Source organism: Phaethon aethereus (genome assembly GCF_964289735.1).
Source record: "Phaethon aethereus genome assembly, chromosome: 8".
Lineage (NCBI taxonomy): Eukaryota > Metazoa > Chordata > Aves > Phaethontiformes > Phaethontidae > Phaethon > Phaethon aethereus.
Genome location: NC_138584.1, coordinates 10,178,509 through 10,203,397, shown reverse-complemented (window position 1 = coordinate 10,203,397; position 24,889 = coordinate 10,178,509). Strand labels below are relative to the sequence as shown.

General features: G+C 36.9%; 1 protein-coding gene across 1 annotated transcript in view; it reads right to left on the bottom strand.

The window, feature by feature from the left end:
* The window catches only part of CFH (complement factor H), a 36,135-nt gene extending 18,683 nt beyond the window's left edge, over positions 1–17,452 (bottom strand). Inside the window, exons 1-8 of the mRNA XM_082002873.1 lie at positions 16,885–17,452; positions 12,992–13,177; positions 11,046–11,151; positions 9,678–9,754; positions 7,527–7,721; positions 5,470–5,640; positions 2,184–2,363; positions 433–633 (exon numbers count right to left, since the gene is read on the bottom strand). Of these exons, the coding sequence (XP_081858999.1) occupies positions 433–633; positions 2,184–2,363; positions 5,470–5,640; positions 7,527–7,721; positions 9,678–9,754; positions 11,046–11,151; positions 12,992–13,177; positions 16,885–16,945 (1,177 nt within the window). The 5' untranslated portion in view covers positions 16,946–17,452. The remainder of the gene's footprint in view (positions 1–432; positions 634–2,183; positions 2,364–5,469; positions 5,641–7,526; positions 7,722–9,677; positions 9,755–11,045; positions 11,152–12,991; positions 13,178–16,884) is intronic.
* Positions 17,453–24,889: the final 7,437 nt, after the last annotated feature.

Sequence of the window (24,889 nt, the reverse complement as noted above, 5' to 3'; positions counted from 1 at the left end):
AGAGAGTAACCTCTAAACAAAGTGCCCAAGCCACTGAAGGAAGAATATATTTACATAGAGTATAAAGGTTCTGTTTCTACGTGCAGCTGTGTGTGCAGATGAAAGTAGATCCATGCACGTGACCATAATAAGCCAGATGAGAGAAACATTTCCTATGCATTTCTTAATCTCATGGATAGTTTCAGGAGTAAAGAATCTCCAAAATCCAAAATCATCATTTCAGCCTTACTCACTTCAGAGAGTCACATACCAGGAGAGAGTTTGAGCTCTGCAGATAGGATAACAGCCTGGGTGCAGTTCCAGGGGTCAACTAAAGCAGTTCTACTTTAACAAACTGTTCTTTGATCCGTTTTGTGCTCCATTGGCACAATTTCTTTGCACGGACCTTTGGTAATTACAATAGAATTGAACATATTGTGGAAATGTACTTACTGAGGCATTTTGGCTCTGGAGACCAGCCCCTTTCAGAACAGACCATTCGAACCCAGTATTCTCCACTCGGAGTTGAATAACCATTATTGCAGTGGTAATCAGCGTGCTGCCCAAACCTCATTGGAAAGTAATAGTTTTTGTAGTACTCCAGTCCTCCACTTAACTTGCCATTTTCTATAGCTGGGTAGTCACACGGTTTCTCTTGAAATAGAATTTAACAGCAACAGTATCAAAACATGCATGACAAAAAGCTCAGGACACAATTCAGGTTCAGCTTCATCATCTGGGTGTTTTCTGAAGCTGACACAATCAGGACTGCACACCTTGGCAGATCCAAAGGAGTGCAAGAACAATCGCACTCTGCTTCTGCTGTCTTTGTCATTACCTATACCTATGTTGGTTCCTTCTGTTTCCATTGCAACCCACAGAAAGCCAGTCAATATTCTCAGTGGAGTCTATAGGCTGATTCATGAGACCAAATGTAAGTATTTATTCTACAGTGAGATGACATTGTCTTTGTAGAATGTCTCAACTAAATTTACTATACTGACCATGATGGGAGCTCAGACAGCTAGCTCAGATATAGACACTGAATTGTGGATTGTTAAAATTGAGGTGACTCCTGTCACCATTTCAATTTATAACTTTTCAGATCCTGCACCAAAAGCTCTTCCTAGCTCTTCTCATTTTTATTTTGAAACTGTGGTGTTTTTCTTTTGTTCTCTCAGCTCCTCAAAAGAACTGATCCTTTTCAGGGACAAACCAAGAATAGAAGTAGGAGATTCCCAGAAGCTTTCATTCAAGTTTACCCAGTGTCCTACTTGGCCATGGCAGCTAGGTTCCTCCTGAAGTGCTCTGACCCATGACCACTGCCTACCTGCTGAGCCAGGGGAGACCACCCACTGGACAAACCCTTCAATAATGAGTGAAGTGGTCTCAGAATGATACCTAAATTTTAGAACTCACACGCAAAAGATTAATACAGATATTGACAGTGTACTTTTCAGGAACAGTTCAAATTACCTTACCTAAAGGTTCATTTACAAGACTGTATTCATCAGGGTTTCTCTCACGTTCTGTTTTCTAAGTTTTCTTTTATTTTCAGTGACCAAATATCAAAGAGTGCTAGATTATGAAATTAATTGCTAATTTATTTATTTATTTGTTTGTTTGTTAATACTGTGCCCACTGAGCAAAACTATCATTGTAGTTATGGGAAGTTTAAGCCAAGAAAGAAACCATCAACAATCAAGAATGTCTTTTTTTGTTATTTGACAGGTTATAATAGGTAGAATAAAGCTGTGATTGTTCATAATATACCAACATACAACTGCAAGTGAAAATCTAAAGCTGTGATAACTACGATGAAAGATACCTTCCAACCATTGCCTATGTTTTATTTGGATACTTTAATACTCCCTATGACCTCTTATATTGGCTGGCATCTGAGTCCTCAGGTGAACCACAAACCTTCCTGACAGGGAGCAGACTATAGCACATTTTAACACATACTTTCACAATACAGTAATAGATAATACCTGTGTTTATAAATATAATGTAAATGTAGATTATACCATTGTTTTTATAGCTGATTTTTCCAAACCATCAAATTAAGCTTATATCACCAAGAAACACAGTGAATAACCAACTCTAATTTCTCACACTTCTTAAGTTTTTCTCTTGACCTCTTTTTCACTGAGATATTTCCAACAACTCTGTGTGTTGTATCTTCATTCATGAGAGCTACTTACGGACACAACCTGGATCAGGCACCCAGCCATTCTTGGTGCATTCCGATGTGCTTTTGCCAGTCAATGTTTTAAAATGATATCCAGGATTACACTGTATTATGATTTTATCACCTTCTATGTAGTTGTCTTCTTGAGGTCTGAAGTCCCCGTTGGGAATTCTCGGAGGAGAGCATACAACTTCTAAATAAAAAGAGAAAAATCAGATGGCAATTTGAAGAATATGTTTGTATTAGTTGCATAAGTTCTTATTTTCATAGTATATTGACTATAACTGCGTAAAATTGTTAAAAAGATGTTTCTTAGGGCAAAGAAAAGGTCACATTCCTTTTCCTCTCTTAGAAACATACAGTTCTGTGAGAGTGACAGCTGTTACCAATGTCATGTTAATTAGAATATTAAAACTTAATTGCAAACAGAATGGTTGGAGCAAGAACTAGAGGTGATCAAACTGAATTTGACTAATCTTTGCATCTTGACTAAACTAGGTCACTCCACAGCAGGATCTCTAGATGACCTATGCTGGGCTCACTCACAGCTCTCCTGGGCTGGTTTATAGACACTGTCCCAAAGGAGGGCAGGTTCACTGGCAGGTCCTAAATGGAGAAATAACTATACTTAACTAGGAAAGGATCATTCAAAATCTGTGTGATTAAGATTAGGGCCTTCCACTGACACTGGAAGTATTTCAGCAACTGAGAAAAGACAAGAATGCTATTCTAAAAAGCTCATGATATCTTTATGCTCAGAGAAGCCAGGCAAACATATTATTTATAAACCGCAGACTGTCTTTTGGGTTTCTTTGATTTCTACTTCCAACTCAGAAAATATCACCAACACGCTCAGGGCTGGGAGTAAATGACTATAAGGTAACTATAGGTTGGTGCTGCTGTGGAGTGAAGGTGGGCATATCAGCGGTGTGCATGTACTGCTGAATCATGTAGCTTCAGTGATAAGTCAAGTAGGATCCAGACCCACTATTTGAATACAACTCAAGTATCAGAACTCAGTATATCAGCATCTGGAAAAATATTTTGTTTGGCACTATCCAAAAGCAGCATCTTGCTAAACTGTAGGCAATGCATATTAATTAGTATCACTACTAATCTTGAAATAGAAAGGTCAAGAACTGAGTGGGCACTAAGACTGACTACTCTCTATTTCTAAAGGAGTCTTTCTGGAAGAGGTCCCAGGAAGGTGGGTGGTACATAAGGTTCTACAATGTTGCCCTGTTGCCAACATATTTTTTCGAGTTTCAAGTGTTTGGCAATTTCTTGAAGACAATTCAAGGCACTATGATTTCCCCAAAATTTACATCAAACTATTTCAACTGGGACATAACATGCATATTTCTGGTTGTGGGATTTGAAGATTTAAATATAGTCTTTAAATGCTCTGGTTGAATGAAACTGAAGTAAAATCCATGACACAGAAGGCTGATGTCAAACAGGACTAGCCTCAGAAATTATGGATTTGTCATCTTAACTGCTCAGAAGGCATTTGGAAGTTAGAAAGCAGGAGGGAGTTTCAGCATTGGAAATATACTAATTTGTAGAGATCCTCAGACAATTTCTGATGGGAAGTTTGAACACCATGGATAATCTGGTTGTGCAATTACAGTTCTGATGACAAACAAATTGTTGTCTTCATCCTAGACTAAAGGTCATGGGCAGTGGCAGGATTCATGCAGACCATGTTACTTTGGTCTCTGTTTATACATCACTTCATGTCCCTGGTTAGTGAACTTCAAATCTATGTTGTACACAATTCTTGACATAATGGCTCTGTAGAAAGTGCTATTGTTTTCAGCTTTATGTATAATCCAGCCCTACAATTCCATTTTAATTTTCAGTTTACACACTTATGGCCATCAAGGGACTATTCAACCTTCTGAATTTGACTACTTTGCATTTCCTTGAGTTCCTTTGGAAATTGCTATGTCAACTTCCTACAAGCACTATCTTACTATTTCAGAACTCTTCAAAGGCAGTTTACAAACTTAAGCCAGGATTTTAATTTGAAAGATACTTTTGTAATTTCCAGTTATTTCTGAAATGTTGCACAGTACACTAACAATTTCTTACTGAAGTTCCATCAGTGAAATAGGGAGAATTTTTGAATTGTTCCTCTTTAGTTGGAACTGGTTGATCAGACTAGTAGTCTGAAAATTTAAAGAATGGATGCAATAACTAGCAACCAGGTGCTCTGTCTGCTCCAACTACAGTAAGACTCATCAGGATGTTCAGACAAAATGCAGAGGACAGTTCAGTAGGACAGGCAAATGTCTATTATCTCAAATGTTCATACAGGTTGAGATGTTGAGTGGTATTTTACTGAGTACTCAGATGATTACAAGTAGCAGTCTTGGCTATGGTGACACAGCATCTCAGCTACTGAACACAGAAGATCTGAAAATACATTCATTTGTATTTCTCCCTCAAAGAACTGCTTGTGATCATCAGTAGGTCATCAAGCTAAGACTGTTAGTTTTCCCCAATTTTATTCATACTGATGAAATTCATATGGTATCAGACAAATATTTCTTTACCCAGTCTTTCAACATACAGCACAGCCACTGACTTGTACCAGTTATATTCATGTTAAACACACTTAAAAATGTATTGAGACTTGATTTGAAGACAATAGGACTTCAACAACCATACCCCTTCTCTAAGAAGTTGGTTTCAAATGCTTATTTACCCAGGCCATTAAAAATTTCAGATTCCATCTGTAGTTTGAAGTTCTCTGGTATTAATGCTTTTTTTTCCTGCTTGCTTAAATATTCTTTTTAGTGTCCGATGTTTCCATTCCTTAAATAAAATATTGTCATCGTATTTTGTAGAAGGAAAAGAGGTTCAGCTTTATCCATCCTATATGTCCAAATCAGGATTTTTTTCTAAGCCAAGAAATCTTTTTCCCATGTTCTCTCCACTAATTCAGAATCATATAAAAAAAAGAATAAAATAACAACAGCTACTAATGCTGCATGAAGTATTTTAGCATCAGTGTCATTTATGCAGTATACTGGAGCAGTTATTGCTTCATGGACCGCTAACTACACTCAAGTAACAGAAGACTGAATTAACCTTTTTTGCTGCTGCTCTCCATGGAAAACTCTTATCCAGTTGTTTGGTCCCTTTAACACTTAATCTTTTCAGATCTTCTTGGGATATTGGTCAGATGTGGATGGATTTCTTTTGTTATGAATAAACTAACTTTTGTCATTATTAATCTCTGAAATTACTTCCAAACACCACAAATGTGCAAAATAACTTTAGACAAGGCTAACCAGTGCAATAGGGGGTTGGATTCCATCCTGATTCAGTACATTGTACATCTGCTCTTTCACCATATCTGTATCCTTCATCACAGACAAACTGTAGTTGTTCAGATTCCTTATAAGACCCCTTTGGAGAACGTACATATCCATGCAGAATTTTTGGCACATCACAGACAATCTCTGAAAATGAGAAAATAAAAAAAAAATCATATATTTTTGTTTATTTCTTTGCTAGGACTAAATGCCTGCTGGAATAAAAATTAGGATTTTTTCATTTAACTTGACAAAGACATATGCATTTGGAAACTGTTTGAAACTTATATGAGAACTCTTCAATGACCTGATTGTGGGTGCCAGGTAGAAAGTGTGGTATAATACAGCATCAATAGCAAATTGGTTCATGAAGCAGGTTTTGTTCCCTAAGCCACAGACCAGGACACCAAAGAGTTCTCTTGGATTTGTTTGCTGGACTTACTTTGTATTTAGGATGAAGTGTTGCTCAGCAGAACTGTCATTGTTTAATAAAATTCACTATATTCTGCAAATGTTACAAGCACATGTGTTTAATCCCGCTTTATGCTGTTCAAATTATAATAAATGGGGGTTTCAAAGCAGCAAAATGCAGCTCTGAAATTGTGAACAAACCATAAATGTATCTGACCTTCTGACATATGTACTCTGTTCTTCTAAACACATACTTCTCAATCAGATAACATATAAATAATCTAAGAAACTTGATGGACTGAATATTTAACAGTAATTGTTCCTGGGATTCATTCTTACGTGCTGACAATCCAATTCCATACAATGTCTATTTGCAAAATAGGAGGAATAACCCCATCCAAAAGTACAAACTGCAGGCGTGACAAGGTGTGGTTGACTGTCTGAAAATTAGTTTTGCAGAAAAAAATTTGGCAATCCTGATGGATAATTTGAACAGGCACCAGCGATGTGCCTTTGCAGCAAACAAAGAAAACAGCATCCTGGGCTCCATAAGGAAGAGTGTTGCCAGCACTGTGATCCTTCCCCTCTACTCAGCGCTGGTCAGACCATGTCTGGAGTCCCGTGTCCAGGTCTGAGCTCCCCAATACAGGAAAGACATGGACATACTGGAGCAGGTCTAGTGAAGGGACATGAAGATACTTAAGGAATTAGAAAAACTGACAGATAAAGAGAGGCTTAGAGAGTCTAGAGAAAAGAAGGCTTGGCAGGGAGGGAGGAGCTTAGTAATGTGTATATGTATGAATTCCTGACTGTGGCGGGCCAGCAGAAATAAAGATGATGGAGCCAGATCCTTCTCATTGGCACCCAGTGACAAGATGAGAAGTAATTGGCACAAATTGAAATACAGGAAATACCACTTAAACAATAGGAAAAAACATTTTTACTTAAGGAGTGGTCAAACACTGGAATGGGTTACCCAGAGAGGCTGTGGAGTCTCCATCCTTGGAGATGTTCAAAAGCTGAGTGGATATGATCTTGAGAAACTTGCCCTAGCGGACTGCTTTGAGGGACCTTCAGAGGTCCCTTCCAACATCACCTATTCTGTGATTCTGTAAAAACTAAACATGAATTAACCTTCTAATGTGTTGAAACACATTAGTCTGAAGAAAGAAAAATCCATCATGATTTCTTTGTATTTTATACCACCTAAGAACATGAATGAATTAAAATCATACTTTTTTTTTAAACCTGGTTCACATAGGTTCAAAATTTTTTTTGTAATTACTTTGGTTAAATCAACACTGAAGTGATTAAATCTTATGTAGACATACCAAAGCTAATTTCAGAGAAATTGACTGCAGCCTGGCAAAACATAGAGCTTGTAGTGAAAGTGTGGAAGAAAACAGATGGTCAATTATGACTATATTAGCATCCAATGTTCTCTGATTTTCTTATCCTACTTATTCTGCGTATATGCAATGGAGATTGTTTACAGACAAACTATGCTTAATTGATATGGAATAAAGTGAAAAATTTTGTAGTTTCCAATATGGTAACCAGTCCTTAGAAGTCTGTGAGAATAAAGCTTCTCAGTTACAGATAATAAATAGTGTTCTTTTTACCTTGGCACTGAGGCACATCGCTATTCCATTTTCCATTAGAAGAGCAAATTATTTCATTAGATCCAACAAGCCTGTATTTTGCATTACATTGAAAGTTTACAACCTGGCCAAAGGAATACTCTTGGCCTAGCTCAAATGCACCAGTCATAATTATTCTTCCATTTTCTGGTGCTTGTACAGGTAAACACTTTGCCACTGGAAAATAAAAGAAAACAAAATGAAAGGAAAAAAAAAGCCACTTTGAGATCTATTCTGTAAAATGAACTGACACGCAAAAAACTTAAAATACAGGAAACTCACTGTAATTTCCTTACACCTTTTAAAAATATACACTTTTGTTATGTATGCAGATACCATTTGCAACAGATATAATACAAAACCCTAAGCAAAAAGACAAACTGACATAGGAGGAAGCTTGTAGACGCTCTCATCATCCTCTTCTCTGCCCTTGAAGGCTAAATGCAGAGCATCCACTGAACTAGATGACCTCCTGAGGTCTTGCCCAATCTAAATTACCCTATGATCCTATGAAATCTATGGATGGTTAGATGAGCCTTGACTGACACATAGGGCCATTAAACTTTGTCAAAATATGTTAATTTCCTTTAGAGCTATGCCAAACTGAATTTGCTATAGACAAACATTTGGAAGAGTGCTGTGTTACAGACTGACTACAACAGTTCAGTTACTAACTAAAAATCATAGTCAAGGGTATCAGAACTATTATATTACTAAAGCAAACAAACACAATGTCAGCCATTAATTCAGATCTCTTGTATCACCTAACTTTGTAACTGCAGAAAAAGGAAAAATTAATGTATGTCATCTGATATTTATTATTAAAGGGGAGATGTCTATCAAAGCTCATTCTTAAATGTTCCTATAGATATCACTGAGCGTGTGCAAAAGGGGCTGGTGTTTTGCCTACCATAGCTCTCACCTCTCTCTGACAACATTCTCCATCTTATAAGCCATCTGCCTTCTCTATGAGCTCACATTCTATCTTCTAGGTTCCTCACAATTAGGACATTATACAAATACTTTCTTTCATAGGCAATCATATTTCAGCCTAATGAAAACTCTATGAGCTCACATTCTATCTTCTAGGTTCCTCACAATTAGGACATTATACAAATACTTTCTTTCATAGGCAATCATATTTCAGCCTAATGAAAACTCCTCAATCATGAAAGAAAAATCTTATGAGGACTTTGCAATTGCAGAATCTTGGTGACGTGACAAAAAATGTTGGAAACCATTGCTCTATGCGTCTTTTGCTCTATTGCATCTCTCTGCGCAGAGAGAGAATGATACGCCTAAAATTGAGGACACTCAAAATCCAGTAAAATAAATGTGAAATATCTGAGACCAAAGAAGTGTCAAAACACATTTGTTTTGACAGCAAGCTCTAGACAAGGGAAAGATATCTACTTTCATTTGTGATTCTTTACCTACAGACACTTTCCTGATGTTAGATGCTTAATCAAAAGAGAAATTTCACTTCTATTAAAATAGACCACTTAAAAATTATCTTTGGGAAGAAAGGAAGCTTATTTTCATAATCATTGAAGTTTGAAACTGGTGAAAAGTTTTCCAAAATCAGGTAAGTATCATCTGAGCCATCCAGTCCATTAAGTCTTGAGGCCTGGGTCTCTCTTGCTCTCATTTTTACTTACTGAAGTTCTTCCACAGTATGCTAATAGGGAGAAGAACTTACAACAAAATCTTATTGGCTAGGATATTCACAAGGGCTGAGGAGGAAACTAGCTAAAAACGCACAAGCTTTTACATACATCCAAAATGCCTCATTCCAGCTGTCTTTTGTAAACATGTTTTGCAGACACCTACTCTATCAGGGTCTTTAGGTGAGGCAGAGCTTTTAGCCAGTTTGGGGGTGACAAGACTCTGTTTTGTGAATGCTTTTTAACAAAAGCTCGAGTGCTTATTGGACTAAAATGGCTGTAAGAGTTTCACTGCTGCATAGCTTGAATGAATTTAAACATATGTTTAAACTATGTCCTGGTTTCGGCCCTTTTTTTTTTTTCAGTTACAACACAACATACTAGTAGAGAGATCACAGACTAGTTCTAGATAGTATCAGACAGATAAAAAGACAGTTTGATAAAGAATTAAATGTCAAACTCCATTTACCTTCACAGTGAGGGATGTCATTGCTCCATCCATCTGCCTGACAGTCACGGTAATTTCTTTGGCTGAGCATCTGGTATCTTACCAAATAAAAAGTAAACGATGCTAAAGTACAGTTTTGTTATATTATAGGAACAGCAGTGCTGCTGTTTTCGAAGCAAAGGAAGTAGGTTTCATATGTTCAAGCACCAACTAACCAAAACATGACAAAAATGAGTAGTTTTTTGGCCTGCCTCTTCCCTATTTATTTTAATTCCTTATGGCAAAAAAAAATAACAATGAGAAAGTAGGAAGTAATCAGTAAGATGGCTTCTGCATTACAGAGATAGCAAGCTTTAGTTACATAACAAATAACCTAGGGGTAATTTACACAATCAATAGCAAACAGAGTAAAACTCCTGTCACCTGGGCTCTACTACGACTGAAATCCATGTGACAGCATCAAAATAGGACTTAATCCAAACCATATGTATCTCAAGCTTTAATGAGCTAGTATTATCTTAGGTTTGAGGGCAACATGGCCACAATGCCATAACTTCTGCTTTGTCTGAAATGTAGTCAGAAGAAGTATAGCTAGTCTGAAATGACAGTGAAGAACTTAAGGGATTAAAAAGAATATTGATTTTGGAACTCTTTTTGTGGAACTCAGACCAGACTCCAGCAATACAAAGACTGCAAAAGCATGGCTGAACCACTGTACCATGCTTATAGCTGATTTGCATTTCAAGAGGAAAGCACCCAGGCACAGGCATACTTAACTAAGCACAATACTATATGTTTGCCTTGCTGCAGTTTCATTGGAGAAGATGAATAGAGGAGGAAGAGAGAAGTAGTCGGTCAAGACATTTTAGTGAGTCTACCAGAAATGTCTTCCTTCCAACATTTTTTACAGTACATTTTACTTCATAATGCACAAAAATGATTTAAAAAGGAAGGATGAGTTGTGGTTCTGAACAGGAGATTCTGCTTAATGACTTCACTAACATAACTGCATCATGACCGCTTACTGAGAGCACTGATTCCAGCATAGAAAGCTGCATTTCCGTCTGAACTGGCTGGCTGGCAGGGTCATGAGGCAGCTTTACAGACAGATCACTATTTTTGTTTTCTACTCAGACAGACGTGGTTTCAAGTAAGCTACATATTTTAGACACTTTGGATGACAGTTCCAGGTGCATGAGTTTAGTTACTCCAATAGCACTAGACATGAGAGTTATCTTTAGTATTACTGTAATTGCAGAAATTTAAATTAAACAATAACCAGTCATTAAATAAGTTGTAGCTGCATTACAGTCAACAAATCTATAATTGACACTTTTTACCATTAACACCTTATGTTAACTCCCATATATTGAATTAAATAAGTATTACCCATGATTACATCTGTACTCAACTCTGGCACCAAATACAAATTCACTTCCACTGGTAAGTTCAAAGGAACCAAATTCAATATCTCCAGGATGTCCACATGGCTTATCTGGTTAAAAAAAAAAAAAAAAAAAAAAAAAGAAGAAGAAGAAAAATTTACTTACACCATACATAGGAATGTGAACGTGTGAAAGATGGCACTTTTCTAATAATGAGTAGTGAGTATGGGCCTTTCAAAAATTCAAAAATACTCACCGTTAGCTTGATTAACCCCCTCCTTTTTTAATCACTAGCTTCAATGAGAACATACTGGAGTATGGATCTGCCGATATTTTAAAATTAAATAACAAATTAGCAGGTTTTATTCCTTTAAAAAGGCTGAGCTCATATTAAGTTTTATGAGAAATTTAACGGCAGGATGTAACTTCAGCTTTTCATACAACTTGTGACACAAACTGGTTCAAAGCTTCCACTACAGAATCCATCCATGATTGGAAATGAAATTTCCTCAGTCTGATGGGGATTGTGCTGAGTAAAGAGGGACGATCTAAGGCCACAGGAGTCTTTTGGTACTCAGTCCTTTCTGCTCAAAGTTACCCATAGGATTTTTCTTGCGGCTTGACCCTAACTATTTGCCCTGGCTTCCCAAAAGAATTGCAAAGATGAACACACCACCCCTCTCATCCATCCACTTTTCATGTTATAATATGGACTGCAAAATAAACTGCATAGCTAAAACCCATTAGGCCCCCTCAGAAGAAATCTTTCCTGGTCCCTGTTGACCTAGGCAATTTCATTTCTTGGAGTATATAAACATCCTTGTTTTCTCCAAGGAAGAAGTGTTTGAGTAGGCCCTAAACATGCTCCAGTGTGATTCAGAGAAAATGGACAACTTCATGATCAATTTTGTTGTCTAGTGTGGCCTATCCTGAAAAGTGATCGTAATCTGTGGCAGACCATCCCTTTTCTCCTTCCACCTGCACCTTGCCAGTGTCAGTACCTATTCACAGGGTGGCACTATTTACTAAAATATGTTGCTAAAAAGCAACACCAAATTTTGTATAATTTGAAAGATCCATGTTTACCGAGTAGTTATACAAATACATATAAAAACTGAGAAGGTGACTAAAGAAAAAATGTAAAAGAAACTAGTAACAACTTTATTAATTTTTACTCATGATTTGTATTCATCTCTGTTTGAAGGAACTTTGGGACTTAATTATATATTATTAAATCAAATATTTATATTCTACTAGTAAAAATGTTGTATGTTAGATATGTAAGAATAAAAGCTTGTGTGTCTAAAATTTCTTTGTGTTTAAAACTCATTTATTAGCAAAAAGAAGTATCTGCTGACTAACAGTCATAAACTTCAATTTCTTCAACTAATGAATTCTGTATGATGGTGTGAAATACTTCTAAACTCTTAACACAGTATACTAGGGATAATAAATAGCAGCTCTCATTCTCATCATGAATTTTCCTTCATAGATTAAAAGAGAAGGCAGGGAAAAATAATTTCCCACTTCCAAGAAATTATATCCTTCATAGAACTTGTTGAATAAACTGAAAAGATGACAATACTGTCTCTCGACTCTCATTCAGAAGTGCTTTATTCTGCTTAGAATTTTATCTGCATTAGACTTTTTCTAAAATTTTGGAAGCAAGCTCCTAATAACTTAACAACTTAGCTTAATAACTTAACATAAATTGGGTTAGTCAGGCTGGTCTAGAGTAAGATCTCCTGTGAAGAAAAAAAATTATAATAATTTGATCTGGAGAAAAGGAACTTCCAAAAATGTTGCATTCCTTTTAGGATGATATTTTAAAGAATGCTGAAATAAGTAAATTACAGGTAAAGATACAATGGTAATTTCACATTGACATCACTGGCAAGGAACGTGATCTGTCACGTCAAATGTTTGCACATATTTTGCATAAATACTTACTTCTGCATTCTGCCGCCGGGAGGTGTTGCTTCCATGCTCCATCAGCACACTCAAACACAATTCGTCCAAGTTTTATATATCCAGGCCGACATCTGTATGTTACTTGAGTACCATGTGGATAGGGAGGTTTGTCCCATCTTTCAGTAGGCACTTCTTTAACCCTCCTAGGAGGAGGGTCTTTACAGGCTAAAAATTGTAAATAAAAATATTGGTGACTGAAGCAGATGGTACAAATGCAAAATAATTTTACAATAGAAAATGTAGCAAGAAATCTTGGGGACATCTGTGACGTTTTCCACTTAATTATCACAAAATGGAAAACTGCCAAGAATCCACGTTTTGTAGGAATATGAATAGACATTTAGAAGGATACATAAGAATAGTCAAGCAGGTGCCAAGAAACTACACGTGACAGTCATAATTCATGAAATAGATTTTAGTTAAAGACTGACATGAGATTAATGCCCTGATTCTAACCACAGACATCTCTTACCCTTCCATCTGCAGGAGATCCTCCATGCCTGTCTTTCCATTACCACAGAGAACAACTCTGTGCACTCTGTAGAGTTTCCTTTCAAACTATTTCCTTCTGCAGCCACCACCATCCTTACTGACATTAAGTTCATGTGTCATTTGATCAAGTTCTGTTAAAATCTCCCCTCACTTTTACATTGCCTAAACTTTCTCTCCAGGCTGAGATCACTTGGTAATCCAAAATTCATTTCCTCCTGTCCTTTACATTGCTTCTTATGACAAGTTACTTATTACATGACGTAATTAATTCCGGGTATTCACTTTGACCTTTGTTAGCTTCAAAGCATTTTAACTCAATTTGGGGGGTGAATGGTATTGTCTGATATTTCTCATTAGTTCAATATTACACAGTCCTTCCCCAAAACCTCTTTCCTGGGCCTTCTTCAGTGTCTATGAAATGTACAGCCATGCCCATATGAATTACAAGAAATGAGCCTCAATTATTTTTATTAAGAAGTTCCTCAACAGGTTGAGAATGAGAAAAATCAGACTGAAGGGGAGACAAACAAATGTTGGGAAGGTGTTAATGAAAGACTAAATGATCTTTGTTACGAAACATTTTTTTTTTGGTTTTGTTTACAATAATTTACCTAATTTCAGTGACTAATTCTCTGAAGCTTTACCCAGACTAACAGAGTCTGGACAGTCCAGCTAATTAGATGCAGTGAAGTCTGTTTTGCCTATGAACACGAAAGGTGAGAATTCATCAAGAATAAATAAAACAATCTCTGACAAATTAGGCCTTGGAAAAGAAATGAAACCTCTGTATAGAAAATAAATGGGAGAAGAAATGTCCACCAGGTAAGGAAATTTCTCGGTGTGTAGATTCATTACTCAGTAGCAGCTGGCACAAAAGCCCTCTCACCAGTTTAGTTGTAAGGCCACAGGTTTGAGAAAGAGCAATACTCCCACTGAAACTTTCCTATGGATTGTCCAGGTGCTGCCTGAAAGTGGGATTAGAGGAAAAATACTTAGGATCTTTCCTCATGTGAGGGATGTGGAGTTATGGCTTGCTGAACTAAACTGTGGAGACCACAGATTAAGTAGCTGTGATTTCTAATACAAAGTGAGCAGATTAAATACTCGTTCTTCCACATCAATGTGTGGAAAGTGAATTTTACTTCAGTTGTAAAGACATACCCTTGAGCACTCACTGCTTTAATTTCAGTCAGTGGAGTACCTATCAAATTAGAGCCATAATTTTAGAATTTTTTTTTAAATTCAGGAAAAAGTTTTGTTACACGAAGTATTCTGTAGCTATGTCATTTTGAAAATATACAGAAAATAATGTTAATTGTGAGATCTAACTCTATTTCGGCTGTCTTAAGTAGGCAGAAGAAACAGACAAGCTTTGACAGTACTGCTGAGGTGCTAAAGGAAGATTCATGTTTTATCTAACTATTTTAAGAAGTATGCTTCTTTCTAATGATTACATCTGCGTGAAAATTAATCCTTCTGTCCACTAGAGGGTACTACCCTACTATCAAAGAAGGTAGTAGAGACTTCTTAGCAAGTTTAAGACACATTCACTTTTTAACAACGTTTTTGCAAAATGCAGGAATAAGTGAAATGAACAAGACTCCTCTAGCTAGTTCGGTCTTTCAAATGTGTTAAAAACGGTTAGTTTACCCAATAAGTTCTTTGTAATGGTGGGAAAAGGAATTTTTCTAATTTTGCATATTTTTCATTACAGCTCGTTAAAATTAGTGCTTTCAGTTTGCAAGCTGAGAAAGTACACTCCGAATTCTATGATTTAAAAAATAGGCTATTTATTACCGGGACAGCTCTGCTCTATCCCTCTTTTACTTCTGCATTGTATTATATTTTTATTGTCTGTTGTGTAGAATGGGGCCTCTTCACTCCTCCTTGTTTACATTTTTAAAAAAAAAGCATGAAAGGTTATCTCCTGATAGTCTCTTCATCAGTACTAAGATATGTTTCTTTCTGGGTTTTATTTCAGTGCTCTCTGATTGTTCTTTACCACTCCTGCCCAGATGTCAAACTATGTGTTATCAAGTGTCACAGTATGTATATGTATTTCTGACTACAACTAATTATTCTTTTTTTTAATGCAGTTTCTTAGTAGTCTGAGAAGAATAAATCTGCTGACGGAATATACTTCCAAATTATATTACCTACAACATGCACTCACAATGTGTACTCACCAAAATTGGTAGGGTTTTATTTTTATGTTAGAGGCATGCACTAAATGCATATACCTTCAAATCCTTTAGAGAGAGCAGGGGAGCTCAAATTGATCATTTAGTATTTATATGTGACTTGACCTCAGTTAGAGCTCAAGCTGTTTTCTTGCCATCATTATCCTGGTAGCAACTTCCATAAAGTCAAGCACAAACTATGAATTCAGGTGGAAGTATTTTTCATCCCTTGTGCAAAAAAACAGCTCTTGAACAACTCACATAGACTTTCAATATGAAGCTTGAACTAAGAACCCTGCATGACTCATTGTAATAGTTGTCCCAGATAAATCAAATATTGCTACATTCACATTCCTTTGCAGTCTCTCTGATCTAAAGAAAGCATTGTGAAAAGGAAGTGCAAATTCAGGCAAAATTTCTTTTCAAATTCTAGGACTTTTCTGAACTTCTTTGCAAACAAATTAGACTTTATTAGTTGTTTTGGAGCTGTATTTATTATAAGTATATATAAAAAGACATTTCTGCAACAGTCTATGTAAAGAAATCCAGAGAGACAGCAAAAGAAATAACTAAAAATACATTAAACAATTTAAACACAATATGAAGAAAAATAAATTCAACAGAGGAGCAGATAATATCAGAGGCTTCTGAAAAGATACCCAGAGTACTAGCTACCTCTTTAAACACATACAAAAACATACCTGCGTACATTTATCTCATTTAATGGATTAAAACCAGTCTACCAGTCAACAGATATTGTAAGCTTTTCAGCCAATTTAGTAATCATTCCTCTTTCTCAAATTATCTCATGGATTATTCCAGACAGAAATACACATTTATTGAATAATTTTTATTTTAATCTAACAGCTGTTTACAGGTTTTAGATGTTAGAATAATTAGCAAATGTAATTAACAACACATGAGTTGTCTGGCTTTAGTTTATAGGGATACTACCATTAAAATAGTTGTGTAACAAATTAATAACAGCAGTAGTTATCCAAATAGGTGAAATGCCACCTATGACAGGATACTAAATACTAAAGGTGTTAAATACTGCCAGAAGAAATCTCAATTATTGTTGTCAGAAGTTCATTAAAATAGGCTACAATGCAAACATTTTCTTTACATATTGTTTTAGTTACCATCTTCACATACACTTTAAGAAAGGGGTGTTGGGTTTTTTTCCACATTAAAGCTTACCTCTTTCTGCAGTACAATACAGCCAACATAAGAGCAGAGCTGCATAGCCCAGGAACGACATCCTAGAGATTCAGAAACTCAGCAAACACATCTAGTATCGTAGCCTACTTTTTTTGATTACTTTGTGTTATTTCCACTCCTATTTTACTCACTGCTCCAGGGATTGACCTTGCAAAGCATTTATACTCTGAGTTCAGTAGTCACTTCCCCTAATCCTATTGCAACACACAAGTGTTTGGTTTTTGGTTTTTTTTTTCCCTCTCTCCAAACTTTGCTAAACGAATAAATAAAAGTCTAGTAATTTTGGTTGACACAGACCTTCCCTGCGGTCTGCTTGTTTTTATATCATACCTCACTTTTTTCATATTAATCCTTTCCATACTCAGATAAGCTTATTTCTTTTGGTATCCAAAAGAAGTTGTACAAACAAATTATTTTGTGATTCCTTCAAATTATTTTGTGATTCCCTGTGTCTTATATACTTAGTTAAAAAACAGGAATTCACATTAAATAATGTGTAAAAATTAACTTCTCTATGTATATCAGTCAGGATCTATGTTGAAAACAATTAAAATAAAAAGCAGATAAAAATACAAAGTTAATTACTAACCCACTGGTTCTTGTATAAGATAACCAACTAACCAGAGTAAAGGAAATGTAGTTGATCAAATACTTGATTAAATAAACCTAGGTGATATTGAAGCACTTGTTTCAGTATCACATGAGAAATGATAAGATGGAGAAGATGTGAATGAATTGCAAGATGAATAATGAACTATCCAAAGAAAAATAATAAAGATTCTGCTAAAAGAAGAACTACATAGCAAACTGGGCTAACAGAAGAACTCCTCCATGGATTCATGTAAGCAACAATCTTTTTAATATTTTCATTAAATTTCTGGGTTTTATAAGAAGTGCACTCCAGTGGACGTGTGGGTCTCGTGAAGAGAAGTATTTGATACTGAGAATTAGGGAAAAAAATTAAGAGTATAAAGTGCTCTCAGGAGATGGACACAAAACAGCTGCTCACCAGATACCCCGTAATGGTGATGTCTGACTGACATGGAGTATACACAGATTGATCTTGTATATGCTCCCAAAAGACCACATAATATACCCTTAAAATCACTGGCTTAGGTACCTTACTGATACAGGATGAAAAATAGTGTGTTTAGAGAACATCTCAAATCAAACCTGAATTCCAAAGCAGCTAAAACTTTTTTTCTTCTCAAAATACAGATAGATTTTTTTTTTATTATTATTAACCTGGGCTGTGTTTTCAGTTCCCAATTCTAAGGAATTAGTGAAAACCGGCATTCAGCTGTTTCACCTACAAGAACTCATGCAGACAGCATAACATATCTTCCTTTCTCTCCCCTTTTCTCTTGCCAAGTGACTCTTTTATGGAGAATGAACTCTCACTCTGCTTCATGACCCTGTGATGATCAGTCTGCATCCATTTTGCACTTAATGGTGCTTACCCAACCCGTAAAAAAGATTTTTTTTTTGCACCTGTCCAAGTTGAGTTTTGAGAAACAGCTCCTCACAGAACTTCACTGCCCAAACCTTTAATTCCTTTTGTTCTGTGGTAGCGAACTGCGTGCTGCTGCAGACAGCAGTGCTCTACACCAAGACAGTCCCACTTGTCTTCTCTGCACCAACCTTCTTGCATAACCATATGTGCATGTATTTACATGCTTCTGTACCACTGGGTTGCTGGCTGCAAAAGCTAGTTTCCTTGCAGTGGTGAGGAACTTAGGATGGTTTAACCTTCCCTGTCACAGCAGTGGTACTAACTGCTTTTCAAATGTAGCAGTGACACCGTTGCTTTCCAATTCCTCAGCTACTGTGGGTAGATCAGAGAGCAGGAAAAAAAACACTGAGGCGGAGTGCTAGGAGGCACTTGGATTCCAAGCCAGAGACAGTGGCTCAAACCAATTACCTGTCAAAATCCATGCTGCAGGCATGGGTTGTATAATTTCTCCAATTTTAAGTGTTGTATCTCCCAACGTCATGGAAGTCAAAGTGGTTCGGGTTTTATCAAACTGCTTTTGGGTTATTAAACCACTTGCCAAATCATTATGGGCTTGAAACACAGTCAAAGATACTTTCAGCTACAGATAAAAGATAACATCAACACACAAGAGCAGAGAGGTATAAATATTCTATGAATAAATTTAAGCCAAAGATTAGAAGACTCACCTAAGTAATACTTTGAAGTAATCTTTGTATAGGCACAATGTTGGCCTATACAAAAAAACCATCTTCGATCACAAAGCAGGGGACCAGACTCAGTCCTTTCCAGTCTTGTGTTTGTAATCTTATGTCATTGATTAAACTTACCCTAACCAAACGGAAATAAAATCAGGAACTTTCTTCCCTTCCTCACCACTTCTACCAGTTGATTCAAAACTAACGCCTTTAATCATGTCCAACTTAGTCATTTCCAGCCTCTAAAAAACCAGAATGCATAGGCAAACCATGCCTCAGGACTTCTAAGGTAGGCAGAAAAAGTCATCTCTAGAGTACCCCTACTTCCTATTGATAAGAAAGGCAGAAACATCTAAGCAGTTATGCAACCAAAGGCAGCTGGATTTTGCCCGTGGAAGCAGAGCTACTCTTTGACAACTGGTGTGACCACACTCAAATATTGCTGTGGGCACAGCCAGACAGCCAAAATATCACCATACAGTCACTGTACTAGCAAAACTGCATGTCAAGTTATAGGATCATAGGAAAGTTCAAGTTGGAAGGGACCTCAGGAAATTATCTATCTTGTCCAAAACTCCTGCACAAACTAGAGTCAGTTATGAGGTCAGACCACGTTACTTAAGACTGTATTCATTCCTTACTCAATGTGGGGGCTTAACATTAAAATAGAGAGAGTTTGTTCAAACCTGAATAATTTTGAGAACAGTGTTTGGAAGCCATTTGTGTTAGGAAGACAGATCTGAGGACATCAGTGTGTTCCAGTAGGGAACTAGGGATGACTAGTAATAAGAGCTTAATTAGTCATTGCTGAAATAGCATCTCTGTCCACTATAATTGCAACATGTTCTAAGAGCATGCTTGTTGTCACACCTGAGTTTAATGATACCATTAGAGCCTGCAAAGTTCTAGAACCAGTCACTGTTTTGCCCAAAAATCTTCACGAAAGGGTTCTACCCCACTATATTAATAGTAAGATTATCATTTCATTGTCAACAGTTGTCTCTCCTCCCACTGGCAGACAACTTCGCCAAATCATAATGACATTACACATCATGTAATAGCTACAATTACAACCTAATGATGTGACAGGGAAAAACTGCACAGTTCACTTAGTTTAAAACGAATCACAATCAAACTGGTTTACTGATTTATTAATAGCACATAGTTACTGGCAATTGGCGAAATATACATTCAGGTTCAGTATCAGCAATACAACAGGTAAGACTGTTAACAGACAAAATGCTAATAAACACCTAACAAATTTCTAAATGACCTTTCTTCACTAATCCCCCAAATTTCTAACCATGCACACAAATCTGTGCACCCACATACCCATGGTTATACACACAATCCCCCTCTCACACATCTCTTCTTAATGGGTGCTTAATGTGTACCTGTGCTGTACTTTGCAACCTGCTAATGCACACACTAGGGAGAAAGCACCACACAAGGTCACACACCCAGTTGTGAGTCCCTACCTGTTGTACCCTGCACTGTCACTGCTTGAGCTGGATGCAGGCTGCTGGCAGAATCAGGTAGGGAGGGTGCTCTGCCTGGCCCAGAGAGAAGTTCGGTGCCAGTGAGTGAACCAAACAACAGTGTCAAACCCAACTCCTCTAGTTTTGACTGCTTGTCCTGTTCTCACTTTCTCCCTCCTGTTACAAAGTTGCATTTGTCCCTTACATTTCTTTCCAAATTGGCACCTCCCTTGTTTCAAAACTGACTCTTAACTCCCTGGTTACTGTTTAATCTGGCTGATGGTCGGCAGCCTCTTTAACATGACCAGCTGTAGCATATGCACTCTCAAACAGTTGTGGATGCTTGAACTCACATTGCCATCTCAACAGCTGTTGCTGTTCAGGCCTTATGAAGGATGGGCCATGTAAGCACCCTTACAAACAGAAAAACAATATTAGGAATTCTCTGAATATACTTTCAGCTGCTTCTAACGCAAATTAGATCACAGCATGTGTTCAGGCAGGGTTTTGCAGCAATGATGGGAGACATATCATGTCCAATTCTGAAAGTAGTTTGTACCACACTTCTGATTACTCTTGTTTAAGTACCATCTCGTTCTCCTGCCTTGGTACTCTGTACTCAAAAGCAAAGTGAAAATTACTTGAAAAGGTGTTCTTTGCAAAACAAAACAAAACACCCACAAAAAAAAAAGAAGATGCCCTCCTATAAAAAAGCAGCTGTCAGTATTAAACAGTATTAAACAAAGTCCTCCCACTCACAGCCAAGTGGAGATTTACCAGAAGGCAATTCAGAGGTTATCACCATTCCCACCAGCTCTCTCCACTGCTGCAGTGCTTCTATCCCTCTTGTTCCTACAGTTTCTTTCCAGGTCACCACAGGTGTCAGAGGGCTGTGGTGCACCAGGACCATTGGTAGCCCTGAAGTGGATGCTGTTCCTTTTTGGACCTGTGCTATGACAGTTTAGCACATAAGAATACAAAGATCAGGTCATATTGTGTGCCCTGGGTCTAAAACAGCCTTATAAGGATCACGCTTGCAGTTCAGAGTCATGCTCACTGGGCTATGGAAAAAATGCCCTTTAGCTACCAAGATTTCAGTTTAATGAACATGACAAAAAACCCAAAAGCACCTCCATTTTTTTTTTTTTAATCCTTTCAGAGGAATTATCAAAATGGAAATTCCTCACATTTCTCCTTCTGCCCTAGCTTTGCAGCTTTACAGTGACCTTAAAACTCTGTTCTCACTTTGGGCTATTTCAGTCTGTTACTGTTTCTGAATCAGTATCAAACCTATCATGCCAGCAGAACAGTCTGCTGCTGCACAGGCATTTAAAAAATAGGCACCAAATGGAAAGATACGAGGACTCCGAGAACACTTTTTCTTGGAGTTTAAGTAATTCAAAACATTACAGCATTGTATTCTGGAGGGTGTATCAGACAGTAAAATGAAGAGATATGCAAAATCAAAATGCAAATTCACATAAGTAGTAAATAGGATTATTGAAGATTTAAAGGTATGTAGGAATAGCAAGATTTGTTTAGAAATAAATACTACTTTTGGAAAAAAAAACATGGAGCAGTCTGGAGCTTGTGCTGCTGCTTGCAGAAAATTATGATTACCAGTTTTTTTTAAGTTTTATTATCTATTAGTAGTATTCCCCCAATGGCTGTGCTTTGTTAAAGGACAATTAAAATTATCATCAACTATTTCTGTCACTAGTCCAGCACACGACCCAGCTACCTAGCGAAGAGGTGACATAAGCATTTCTTTCTGCAGAAATACTGCAGAAACTTACCAGACAACATAATTATTATTTTTGTTGTGATACTACTCAGACCCCCCTTACCCTCAGACTGTACTGTAAATTCAGAATGAACCAAAAATGGGCCTCATCCCTAACAGCCAAGAATCTAGTAAGCCATAACAAATGTACGTTTAAACTAACAAACAAAAAAAGGGACAAAACCAATATGCTCATATCAACCTAACTCACTAACAAGTTCTTTTTGAGAAAAGGATGTGAAAGAGAAGAGTGACATTGCAGTGGCTATTCCTTTGCAGCAAAGAAGAAGTAAGAAAATGATGATGCTTTCAAATTATGATGTGTGAGAACAGAGAGTATGAGGGAAAGATGCAAAGCAGAAGTAATCATCTGAATAGGAAATGACACAAAAAAATAAGGCAAAGTCTTGGAATTGAAATGGAAAAAAGTAGTTGATCTTTGATCTAACAGATATGGTGTTATGGTCACAAAAATATAGGAGGTAAAAAAGGCCGCCGTTACTCAAGCAGTAACTGACACACAAAACGATGAGTCTACGAAGAAATGTATGTTAGATTATATGAAATAAATGTGCAGGAACCAGATATTGTGGATGCAAGGATTTACAATTACAATCTCGAAGTACTGTCGGTCCTATGAATGTTGCACTGCTCAGCAACATCCCTTTGCTTTCTATCAACCTCAAGAAGCAGAAGTATTGGGTAAAGGTAAAATGGAAGGCTATATGACTTAAAGGTCATTTTGCCCTCTTGCAACTCAGTAGGAACCCACTTAGGCATCCTGACCTGAGCTATGTCCATTCATAAGTACTGTTAGTATACAGTGGTAATATGTATCATATATATATACTTTTTAGACATCTATTTTAAAAAGTCAAAATTGCAGTTAACGAGCTTAAATGTTTAAGTCCATTAAGGCATCCTCTAGATAACCATTTCACACTGATGTAGTTCTTAGTCACATACTCCACATCACCAAATAACAGTTCTGTATCATGGCAGGCAAATAGAGTCCTCAAAACACACCTCTCATCAGTTTTTGCTACTGGTTTGATTTAACCTCACAGATCCATTCAGATTGCAGGATGCTGTGAATCAGTCCAACATGCCTAACTTTAGTCCTATAAGGCATCTATGACCTGCACTTTGGATTTGTAATCGCTTTTGGAGTTGATGGTCTGAAAGCGGGGGGGGGGGGGGGGGGGGAAGACACTAGCAGATTTCTTAAAAAAATAAAAAATGTTGTTTTCTAACTGAGGAGTGTACCCTTTTCAATGCTGAAACTATTTTTTGAGATAAACAATATTTATCAGCAAGGACTCTTAACAGAAAATGTCATTATGCCTTTTTTTTTTTTTTTTTAACAGAAGACTCCACCGTTGCAGATTATTTTGGAAGTGAAATTGCAACTAGAGTGAATTCAATATTGTTTAAGTACTGTTTACTAATCTAAACTCCAAATCATTTTGTGAGCTGTGAATGCTGAGCCCATAAAGCTGAGCCCATAAATACTCTATTCATCTGGCTAAGCTGCAGAACTGTCTCATGTGATTTCCAATGCTGTCAGTGCTCTAGTCCCCAGCTCTAGTCAAACCCAAAACTACACAGACACACTCAAATGAGAATTGATTGACTTGCAGAAGTGTGAGAGTTCCAAAAGTTCTCATTAGAGACATAAACATCCAGATACTTCTTAATTTGGGGAGGGGGAGGGGGGGGGAAGTGAGCACCTAGGAAAAAGGCTCAGAAGGAGCTTGAGTTTTATTCATTTATTTTTCAGTCAATCACTTTTTCAGCCTACCTAACCCTTTACTAGCACCAAGAGAAAAATAGCAGAAGCATGTAAAATTTGCAAAGAAGGCATTTCCACTTACCATTTTTCACTGCAGCTTAGGCTACTTCTTACGGTGTCTTGTGTATCTCTGCTTAGTGAGTTAACTGAATTCCATTCAGACAACATGACTATCTTCCTTGAAAGGACAGTAAGTGCAAGTTAGTTACATTACATAGCTGTTTAAAAAGATTTATGTTTCATAAATGCCTCATTCTTCTTCACCTTTTGTTTTAAAATTTTATTTTTACCAGTGTTTGTTCTTACCCCAACCACAATATCATAATAATATTTAGGAGAATAAAAACAATAGTTAGGATTATAAGCTTATGAGCTGGGGAAGACAAGTCTCTGGGTGATGGTATACAATTGAAAGCAATGGAGGGAACACGAGTAAGAGCTGTGTCTGGTAGGACTATTTCAGCACCACAATGCAGAGAACCATCAATACTTGAAGAGGGTGAAATTCATCAGTTTATCATCATGGGCGATACTCTAACTTGCTAACTCCATCAGGTGTTGCTTTGATTTACCCTCAATAATTTCAGGTGTCAATACCAAAGTAAAGAATGTCCTGGTGAGTGTCAATAATTAAACCAATTAATAATAAAGAAAACCTTACAAGCTTTTTAAGGAAAATACCAGAGTTAACCTGATAATCTCATTTATTTTATTACAGTAGAATGCATAATTCAGATTTAG